We start from the raw sequence: 11,027 nt of genomic DNA on the forward strand, positions 1-11,027 counted from the left end.
ACAGCCTAACTGAAAAGAAGCACTTCCGGCAGCCTAGGACCACTAATCATCAAACCTGCCTTCTGGGCTGGACGCGACCCTTCCCCCTGAGCTCCGGAATCAGGCAGCCGCCCAGCCGACTCCTAGAATACGGTAGTAAACAGGGTCGCCTTTTAGTCTGAGTTTAGGTGCGGAGGTCCCCATCTTCCGGCTGCCCTGGACATCAGGTGTGCCCAGGAGCCTGTGATTGGCGTCGGCGCCTGTGACGGAGGAACTCCCCACGTAGGAACTTGGGCATTCCTCAGGTTCGAAACCTGTCCTTCCTACTCCTTTCGGTGAAGTTAGGGAAGGAGGCAATTTTTTGTTCCTTAGTTCATTCATTTATTCTTTCCGAAATGAATTGAGGTAGCAGAATCTGTGGTTGCTTAATAGTTGTGATAGTGGGCAAGACACTGGGCCTCAGCCTCTGTATCTGAAAAACAGGGACAATAATGTTATCTACTTCATAGAGTTGTTGAGAGAATTGAACTAAACCACAAAGGTGAAGACTGGCATATAATAAGCACTCAGTAAATGCCAGGCACTGTACCAAGATCAGAGCCATAATAGGTAGGTGGGGAAATGAAGTTTATGGAAATAAGTACTGGTTAGAATCCAGGAATAAATGCTGTGACTGAGTCATGTAAGGTGATATGAAAACATAAGGAAAGGATACGTACAGAAGTGATACAAGGTGCTACCTTAAGCTATCCTTTTTTTTTTTTTTTTTTGGTACCAGGGATCAAACTCAGGACCTTGTGCTTGCAAGGCAGGCAGCAGAACCACTGAGCTAAATCCCTGGCCCCTATCTTAAGCTATTCTTAAAAGTAAATATAAGTCTTCTAGGGATTACAGGGTCATAAAGCTTTTTTTTTTTTGGTACCGGGGATCGAACTCGGGACCTTGTGCTTGCGAGGCAGGCACCGGAACCACTGAGCTAAATCTCCAACCCTTATAAAGCATTTTTGGCAGAGATCACAAGGTCAACTGCAGGAATTCATGGTATTTTCAAGAAACTGAGTAGTAGTAGCCAGGTATGGTGGTGCATGCCTGTAATCCCAGCACTCAGGAGGCCGAGGCACGAGGATTGTGAGTTTGAGGGCTACATAAGGAATTCGAGGCTAACCGGGGCTACATACAGAGACCCTGTCTCCAAAAAAGAGAAAGCTATTATTATTAGAACTAAAGTGGTCATGTAGTCCAAGTGTCAGGAAAAAAGGAAGAAGAAACAAAGGTACGAGCTCAACAGGGCAGGTTGATTTCAGAACAAACCTGAGTGGGACTGCCTGGCACTTCAACCAGAGTGGATAACTCTCGTACAGGCTGTGAGGTCTTTTATAGGGTCATGAGCATAAAGAGGGGCTGTGAAAGGAAAAGATCAAAATGGGGGAGAGTTCAATGAAAAGGAGTTGTGGCAGCCTGCCAGGGACAAGGGTTGAGAACGAACAGGAGTACTGGCTTCTCATTAAGAGCAGGGCTGAAGAATGATGGGAGGTACTGGGTGCAGCTATGTTTACGGGGCTTTAGCTACCCATGATGACCCATCTTTGGCAGGTGTGCAAGCACGGCAGGGGGAAGAGTTTTAAAGTGGTCTCTGTTCAGCCTAGGATGGCGGTGGTCGGATTCCTTTACCAAGAAGCTCCTCCTGTGTGCTTCCACTGCAGTAACTCTGTACCTTTAAAACAGCACTTTCCACACACTTTTATATTGAAATATTTTTCATCTGTTTCTTTCCTTCACCTTAGGACACAGAACTTGCATTCTTGGTCTTTGTCTCCTCACATAATGCCTGGCATTCAGTGAATGTTTGCTGACCCTGAAGATACATATGAGCAGTGATGCTGGAAAGGTGGGTTGAAACCAGATTGTGAACTTCAGTGAATGATAAGCTAAGGAATTCTGACTTTTTTCAGAAAGTAATAGGAAGCCATCATATTTGAGTTTTCAAAAGATTAAGTCTAGGAGCAGTGTAAAGAATAGATTAAGGAAGGGATATGAATGAGAAGGCAACAGAAACCTCTCAGATTCTTCTTTATATATGTTAAAGGTTGAAAGCATAAGACTACATTAGACATTCATATATTTTCCCACTGGAGCCAGTTAAAATGTTACACTGACCGATGTACATAGAGTAAGAACCACCTCTTACTTGTTTTTAACTCTAATCCTTTTCTCCTAGGGATCCAGAACAGTTGCATTAAGATACTGTGAGACACTGGGCATGGTGGCACATGCCTGTAATCCCAGCACTCTGGGAGGTGGAGGCAGGAAGATCCCAAATTCAAGCCCAGCCTGGGCAACTTAGTGAGATCCTATCTCAAAAAAAATAAAAAGTTGAGACCCGGGGATTTAGCTCAGTGGTTTCGCCGCCTGCTACACAAGCACAAAGACCAGAGTTCGATCCCCGGTACCAAAAAATAAAAAAATTTTTAAAAATAAAAGGTTGAGCATATAGCTTAGTGCAGAGGCCCTTGGTTCAATCCTTAGAATGGGGAGGGGGGTGGATAACTCTGAGAAATACTCTGGGTTTCTTTTTTTTTTTTTGGTACCGGGGATCGAACTACGGTTTTTGCTCTTGCGCAGCAGGCGGCGAAACCACTGAGCTAAATCCCCGGCCCTCTTATTTTTTGTTTTTGAGATAGGGTTTTGCAATGTAGTTCAAGCTGACCTCAAACTTTCTAGGTAGCCTAGGCTGAACTCATGGCGATGCTCCTGCCTTAGCCTCTTAAGTGCTGGGATTACAGGCATGCAGCACCACGCCCAGCTCAGGCCTCGTATTTAAGTAACATACTTTAAAAATTTTGTTTTATTTTGTTGGGACAGGGTCTCACTATATACCCCAGGCAGGCCTCAAACTCTTGGTGATCCTCCTGCCTCAGCTTCTAGAATGCTGGGATTATAGGCAAGAGCCACAGCGCCCTGCTTAATTTTGCAGATTGTTTAGGATTAGGCATGATGGTAGTTCTAGTAATGGGTTAGTGAAGTGAAATAGAAAATGAGAACATCGAGGATTTAGCTCAGTGGTGCTGTGCGTGCCTCATAATCTCAAGGTCCTGAGTTTGATCCCTGGTACCAAAAAGAATAAGAAGAAAAGAAAAGAAAATGAGGATAGTAGAGCCCCAGATACCATTGTAGCTGTTTATTGACTAATGACTCAGCTCCGACCTTGTGGTTTGGTCCAGTAGGAACTATCATTTTGTGACAGTGATCGGCAGCTAACAGTTATATTTCTCTTCATTTCTCCAGGGAGAACATCTTTGGTCCTCCAGTTTGGCTACACTGACATTGTTCAAAGTGGTCTTAAACAGCTTGCATTTTGTGTAAATAGCTGTCTAGACTTCTGTTTTTCACTACAGAAGTCTACAACCTACAGTTGCCAGAGATTTAAACATACTACTTTTAGGATATCATCTACATTAAACCTGAGAGCTCTTCCTTATTCCAAAATGTTGAGGTACTGGGGAGAGATACCCATGTCATCAAGCCAGACCAACAGAAGTTCCTTTGACCTGCTCCCTCGAGAGTTCCGGCTGGTGGAAGTCCATGACCCACCCTTGCACCAGCCCTCGGCCAACAAGCCCAAGCCCCCTACCATGCTGGACATACCCTCAGAGCCATGCAGCCTCACCATCCATACCATTCAGTTAATCCAGCACAACCGACGCCTTCGGAGTCTCATAGCCACAGCTCAGGCCCAGAATCAGCAGCAGACAGAAGGCCTCAAAACTGAAGAGAGTGAACCTCTGCCCTCCTGCCCTGGGTCCCCTCCTGTGCCTGATGACCTTCTGCCTTTAGATTGTAAGAATCCCAATGCACCATTCCAGATCCGGCACAGTGACCCAGAGAGTGACTTTTATTGGTAAGGCAAAGTTTTGCTGTATCTTATTTTTCTCAAGCAGTCTTCTGACAACCCTGTTAAACCTATAAGAGCATTTCCATTTCCACACGAGGAAGCTGAGGATAAGAGCAATTGACTTGGCCAAGGTTGCTCAAGTAACTACCAAGACATCTAAGTCTTAAACCAGATCTGCAGAATCTAGAGTCCAGAGTCTATATTTTTAAAATTTTAGATGCAGGGCCAGGGATTTAGCTCAGTGGTTCCAGCACCTGCCTTGCAAGCACAAGGTCCTGAGTTTCATCCCTGTTACCAAAAAAAAAAAAAAAATTTTAGATGCAGTAGATACATATTGAGTGCCTACTATGCACCAAGCATTTTACTAGGTACTGGAGTGTATAAAAGGGCCAGGGTCGGGCCAGGGATTTAGCTCAGTGGTTCCAGCGCCTGCCTCGCAAGAGCAAGGTCCTGAGTTCGATCTCCGGTACCAAAAAAAAAAACTGATCAAAACTGGGCCAGGGATGTAGCTCAGTGGTGCCACGCCTGCCTGGGAAGTACAAGGTCCTGAGTTCTATCCCTCGTACTGGGAAAAAAAAAAAAAGCTGATCAAAACTGAACAGTTCATAGAAGAAGGAAGTTTCCTTTTCCCTAGGTAACCTTTTGTACTGTTTATTGTAGACAGACACGTATTGCTATTCAAACTGCATAGTCGGAGAGGCTCAGAGACATGACTGTGAGTGGCCTAGACATGGCCTCAGCAGCACGGTGAAACTCAGCTGTGTAACCTGGGTGGAATTTTCCCAGAAAGCGGGGCCAGCAGTTTGACTGGAAGTGTAAAACTCCTAGAGACCAGGCAGGTCACCCCTCGGCAAGAGCACTAATCACACTCTTCTGTCTGCACTTTCAGTGGGAAAGGGGAACCTGTGACTGAACTCAGCTGGCACTCCTGTCGGCAGCTCCTCTACCAGGCAGTAGCCACCATCCTGGCCCATGCAGGCTTTGAGTGTGCTAATGAAAGTGTGCTGGAGACCCTCACCGATGTGGCACATGAGTATTGCCTCAAGTTCACCAAGCTGCTACGCTTTGCTGTGGATCGGGAAGCCCGGCTGGGACAGACACCTTTCCCCGACATTATGGAGCAGGTATTCCACGAAGTGGGTATTGGCAGTGTACTCTCCCTCCAGAAGTTCTGGCAGCACCGCATCAAGGACTATCACAGTTACATGCTACAGGTGAGCTGACTTGTGCAGAAACGGGCGAAGTTGTCCGGCCTAGGGATGTTCAGCGGGATCTCGAGAGCCTTGCTCTGAAGTTCAGAACACAGGATTTGGAGTGAATGTAACATTCTTTCCTCATGGCCCTAGCTGTTTTCCATCGGTCTTTTTCCTGATTTGGCAGCCACTAGGGTCCTGCTTTAATTGGGGACAGGCCATTCATTGACACAGAAATTATACACACATATATGGAGTCTGAGTGAGTGTGGTTAACATTTTCTTTTCTTTTTTGGGGGGGGTACTGGGGATCAAACTCGGGTCCTTGCACTTGCGCAGCAGGCAGCGAAACTACTGAGCTAAATCCCTGGCCCTGGTTGGCATTTTCTTATTCAGCAGATGTTATTTGAGGGCCTCTTGTGTGTGAGGCCTTGTGGGACATAGCAGTTAGCAAGACAGGTTCCTTGAACTTGCAGTCTTGTTGAGGGAAAACAAAAACAGGTAAACAAATAATGACCATAATGTTAAGTGCTATGAAAAACAAAGTTGGTGTGGTAATAACTGCCAGGAGGATAGAGAGGAGGACATTTTTTGGTTAGACCACGAATATCTCTTCAACTCTTGGAGCTGTGAGCAAGTCATTTGTTCACTGTTTCAATTTCTCAAACCTAAAATGATTGCTAATTTTTAACATCCAACAACAACCAAAAGAAGACTTTGCTAAGTACTCCACATTTCCCACCTAGTTTATTACCACCTAGGGTACATGTGCCTAATGTTACTTTTTATGGACAAACATGTAATCTTGTCCCTGATTTATCTGTAATACAATCTAACCCTATTTTATTTTTTTACTTTTAACTTTTAATTGATGAAACACACGTTCTCTCGTGCATTTTCTTTGTTTTGTTTTGTTTTTTTTGATACCAGGGATCAAACTCGGGAACTTGCGCTTGTGAGGCAAGCGCTGGAACCACTGAGCTAAATCCCTGGCCCTGGCACATTTTCTTTACAAGTCTCTTCCACTTATAAATGCAAACTCAAAAAAAAAAAATTAAAAAATAGAAATAAATCCAACTTTCCCGAGTTCAATCCCCGGTACCAAAAAAAAAAAAAAGCAAACTCAACACCTTAAATTCCTCCCCTTGGCAATGGAAGTTGTTGTTGTTTTGCCATGCTGGGGTCTAAACCCATTGCCTAGCCCTTACTGAGCAGGCATGCTAACCCTGAGCTACACACCCAGCCCCAGCAGTGAAATTTTAAGAACTCTTCTGTTACCCATATTTTGTTGGCTTTTCCTTAGGATGTCACACGCTAACCGTCCAGTTTGCTTCTAACCTATCACTCTTGCTTGCCAACAGATCAGTAAGCAACTCTCTGAAGAATATGAAAGGATTGTCAACCCTGAGAAAGCCATGGAGGACACAAAACCTGTGAAGATCAAGGAGGAACCAGTGAGCGACATCACCTTTCCTGTCAGCGAAGACCTAGAGACTGACCTTGCTTCTGGAGACCAGTCCCTGCCCATGGGAGTCCTCGGGGCTCAGAGCGAGCGCTTCCCTTCTAACCTGGAGGTGGAAGCCTCACCACAGGCTTCGAGTAAGAGATAGCAGTGTACTGCATTTCAATTCCAGGAGATCTGCTAATTTTAACACTCAGTAGCATTTAGGAATCAAGCTCTAGAGGTGGGAGAACAAAACCAGGAGTAGGCAGAGTGGAAAGTAATCCATCCTTAGTGATCTAGAGATCCCAGAATTATTCTAATTGGTAAAGAAAGGACCAGCACAGCTTTACAGGCTTTCTTCAAAGTAATCTCCACATAGGGTGTGGATGCATTTTGTGTTGTCTGCTGATTACCAGGATGGGTTCAGCTGATTCACCTGGTTGGGCAGATAACTCTTCTGCCTTTAGGGTTCTGTTAGTCCTTTCTGGTTCTGGTACTGAATTGAACAAGATGACTGCCAGACAGATGCAGGAGTGACAGCTGCTCGAGGATGTTTAAATAGTTGTGCATCCTTGCTAGAGCACTCCAACAATTTGAAAACTAAAAGAACTGAAATAAGGCTCCCCAGTTGGAGGCAGCTGGGCTCTTCTAGGTAGATGCTGTGATCTTAGGGACCAGGGGTTAAATTAAGACGTTCACAATGGGCGATAATTTGTATGTCTTGATCCCAGGGAGCTTGAACCACCAGTGATACTTCAACAACTGTCCCATGAGGGGCTTTTTATTCATTTTACTAGTGAAAAGACTGATAAAAGTGATTAGATCCATTTGTACCACCAGTAGTACAAGCTGCCCGATGGGACAGTCATAAATTTACCACTGGTTCAAGCCAGCAAGAATGTGTTAATCTGGCATTTGGTTGTTTATAAATTGTCACTTCATCCATGCAGAAATAACTCAAATAGCAAATCCTCAAATGTAGCCTATCTTAATTGTTGGGAAGAGAGCCTTTCACTGTGGCATTGCTAGACTACAGGGAGTAGGCCAGTGATGGCGAACCTATGGCATGTTTGTATCACTGAAAGCTCTAAAAGGTTCGCCATCAATGGGGTGGGGGCTAGGGACAGACATAGGGACCATAACTGCTGTTAGCATTATGTAGAGACCATAAAGTTTTCATAATGTGAGAAAGGACCAGAAAGAGATCCAAACAAAATGTAGGAAAACAAGACAGCCTATAGAACAAGGAAGGACAGGCAAACCATACAAATGAACAAGACCCATAGTTGTGCCTACTTTTTTTTCATATTAAAGATTAAACCCGGGGCCTTCGCACTGAACTACATTCCCAGCCCTGTATTAAAATTTTGAGAGAGGGTCTTGCTAAGTTGCCTAGGCTGGGCACAATCCTTCTGGCTCAGCTTCCTGGAGTGCTGGTATTATAGGCATGTGCCACCACACCCAGTAACGTGCCTTTAGCCACATAACTTCCTCCTGCATAGTTCTACTTGTCTGGTTTGGGGGAAATGGAGGCAGTAAGGAGAAGGAAAGCAGTGTGGAAGAAATAGGATATTTTTTATTTTTGTATTAAATTCTTTTATTGGTTCATTGTAGGTATACAACACAATTACATTTCTCACTGGGATTTGTACCTTTACATAATGCATCTTGGTTCTTATTTTTTCCCCATTCCTAGCCCTCCCTTCATGCCCTCCACCCTTCCCTATTTACAAAGACCTTATTTCCATTGTTTCCATTTCTCATCATTTTTCCTTTTCCTTCTTTCCTTTCCCCTGCCCCTCCCACTACCCCTACCCCTTTGGACCTTTTCTTCCTATTTTACATTATCAATTATTCATTCTAATCATTGGTACATTTTAGGTATACAATATAATGACATTCATCATTGGGAATTTGCACCTTTACATAGTCTCTCTTGGTTCTTATTTTTCACCCTTGCCCAGCCCTCCCTTCAACCCCTCCATTCCTCCCTATTTACAAAGATTTTTGTTCCTATTTTTCCATTTTCTCATATTAATCCCATTCCCTTTTATCCTTTCCCCTATCCCTCCCACTTCCTTCCCCTTTGCCCCTTTTCGTCCTGAGAAATAGGATATTAAGGGGGCAGGGGCAAGCGCAAGGTCCTGGGTTCAATCCCCAGTACCAAAAAAAAGAAAAAAAAAAGATATTCAGAGTTGGCAATTTGTTGAAGCTTTTTGAAGCAAAGAATAATAACCATATTCTCTAGCCAAGTACAGAAATCGGGAAAAACTGAGCTCAAAGGACATTGGTAGGTCCTGGTGGGGTACTCATTCTACCTTGTTCAGCACTTGGCTCCCATCAGTAAATGCTCTTCCTTCATTTCCAGGTGCAGAGGTCAATGCTTCTCCTCTCTGGAACCTGGCCCATGTGAAAATGGAGCCTCAAGAGAGCGAGGAGGGCAACGTCTCTGGGCACGGTGTGCTGGGCAGCGATGTCTTTGAGGAGCCCATGTCAGGCATGAGCGAAACTGGGATCCCTCAGAGCCCCGATGACTCAGACAGCAGCTACGGTTCCCACTCCACAGACAGCCTTATGGGGTCCTCCCCTGTTTTCAACCAGCGCTGCAAGAAGAGGATGAGGAAAATATAAAAGGCAGAGAGGCCATTTTCAGGCCACACCTACAACAGCCAACAGAAAACCATGGTGTATTAAACCTTGGTGTATCAAATCCCAACAGGGATTTGATTCTTGTTTTGTTTTGGTTTTTTTGGTACTGGGGTCAAACTCGTGACCATGCACTTGTGCGGCAGGCACCGGAACCACTGAGCTAAATCCCCAGCCCAGGATTTGATTCTTACTCTTAAAAAGTAGGCAGTACTAACTTCAGAGACTGGATTTAACCAAGTAAGTCTGCATTTTACTTTGGCACCTAGTTGTTACAGTTTCCCGCAGCAGCCAAGCCACCGTTCACAGATGGATCAGGAGACCAAGCGCTGCCCGACTTGTCTTTACTGTGACCACACACTACTTAGCTTCTCTGCAGCTGTTTGTCTTGCACAGTTGAGAAGAGTCACGCCACTCTGACACACCATGCAGGTGTGAGAACTGTGTGTGATCAAAATGGGTGTTTGAATAGAAGCATACAAATGCATGTGATGTCAGCTTTTCATCTAACTCCATTCACTCGGTCCACGTCTTGGGAATACAGTACTAATACCTAACAAGAAATAGCTAACAAAGCTCCCCATCAGTCATCTTTTTAAAATGTTTTTGCCGCCTGTGAAGTCTCTTATAGTCAGGTCTGTGGTAACAAACAGGCTTCATTGTGTATTCAAACAGCTCATCTCACCCACGTTTTTTTCATCCTTCTCTAGACTTAGTCCATCTATCCTTAACCTTTTTACCTTATTTCTCCTGACCCAGACTTTTAAGATATTGTTCACCATGTACATTTTTTCCAATTGCTCATTTTCTCTTTTGTGAATGAAGCAAATAGGACCAGCCCAATGGCTTTGCTTATTCCCTGTTGTCTTCTAAGAGGTCATCAGGGGACAATGGTCCATTCCTCTCTGCGGTCCCTCACCTACACACTGTGCTTCTGCCACCAAGTGGACAGAAATACGCACCTGTCAACTTCACACCCAAAGGAACAGCTTCACTGTTCCTCTTCCAGCAGTGTGGGGCCAGTGATTCCGGATCGTCTCTTATCAAGGAAATTAGGTACCGCTGGGATTAGGAGTGCTTAGCAAATGAGTGCTTCGTAACTTGCTAATGGATGCCATCATGTTCAGTGAAACTGCTGAAGTTTCATTTTTTAATGCCAAATACAAGTCCTGGGAAATGCAGAGCACTATTTTAATAGACCAAAAATAAGGCCCAGCTTTTTTTTTTGAGTGCCTTAAATGTCCCAGGCATTGAGAATAATGTGACTGTAGCAAAATGAGGTTATAGTTTAAATGTTAAGAAATTATTTATAAATCCTTAGCACACTTAATCTGGACCCTTCCTGTTCCAGTCTTAGCTTCACTTCCCCTTGTTCATTAATGAAAATGGCCATCAGGCAGTATGTGTGAAGTAGCCAGCTGGGCACTTTATTGATAGCAAACTCTTAAGGCTGAGGATTTAGCTCAGTGGTTCCGCAGCCTGCCTCGAAAGCACAAGGTCCCAAGTTCGATCCCTGGTACCAAAAACAAAAATCATAGCAAACTTTTATTAAGCACCTATTATATTCACTATGTCCTGTGCAAGGAATACAAAGATGATTAAGATTTAGTCCTTGCCCTTATAGAGCTGATAGCATAGGGGAGACCAAGTATTTTTATTTATTTATTTATTTATTTTTGGTACCAGGGATCAAATTCAGGTCCTTGCGCTTGTGCAGCAGGCGGCGAAACCACTGACCTAAATCCCCGGGCCCCGACCAAGTATTTTTAAAGGGAGAGGTGGGATCAAAAGCGCTACAGAAGAAAGTTATGTTCAGAGCTCTGCTTTGTAAATGGTTGCCCCTTAAAGAGTAGGTCAAATACCTACACAAGTA

General features: G+C 44.4%; 1 protein-coding gene across 1 annotated transcript; it reads left to right on the forward strand.

The window, feature by feature from the left end:
- The first annotated feature begins 16 nt into the window (after positions 1-16).
- On the forward strand, positions 17-9,993 carry Supt7l (SPT7 like, STAGA complex subunit gamma). Its single transcript, XM_013070144.3, has 6 exons — positions 17-284; positions 1,764-1,867; positions 3,265-3,877; positions 4,761-5,085; positions 6,426-6,663; positions 8,877-9,993. The coding sequence occupies exons 3-6, from the start codon at positions 3,465-3,467 to the stop codon at positions 9,137-9,139; spliced, it is 1,239 nt and encodes a 412-aa protein (XP_012925598.1). The 5' UTR covers positions 17-284; positions 1,764-1,867; positions 3,265-3,464; the 3' UTR covers positions 9,140-9,993.
- The last annotated feature ends 1,034 nt before the right edge of the window (positions 9,994-11,027 follow it).

Source organism: Heterocephalus glaber, unplaced genomic scaffold, assembly GCF_053883595.1.
Source record: "Heterocephalus glaber isolate CG9 unplaced genomic scaffold, H.glaber_assembly_v1.0 deba00001457, whole genome shotgun sequence".
NCBI lineage: Eukaryota > Metazoa > Chordata > Mammalia > Rodentia > Bathyergidae > Heterocephalus > Heterocephalus glaber.

What these genes read in the sequence shown, in the direction of transcription:
- Supt7l (XM_013070144.3), top strand. Translation starts at nt 3,465, where the DNA reads ATGTTGAGGTACTGGGGAGAGATACCCATGTCATCAAGCCAGACCAAC. An exon ending in CCAGAGAGTGACTTTTATTG is followed by an intron (nt 3,878 to 4,760) that starts GTAAGGCAAAGT and finishes CTGCACTTTCAG; the next exon opens with TGGGAAAGGGGAACCTGTGA. An exon ending in ATCACAGTTACATGCTACAG is followed by an intron (nt 5,086 to 6,425) that starts GTGAGCTGACTT and finishes GCTTGCCAACAG; the next exon opens with ATCAGTAAGCAACTCTCTGA.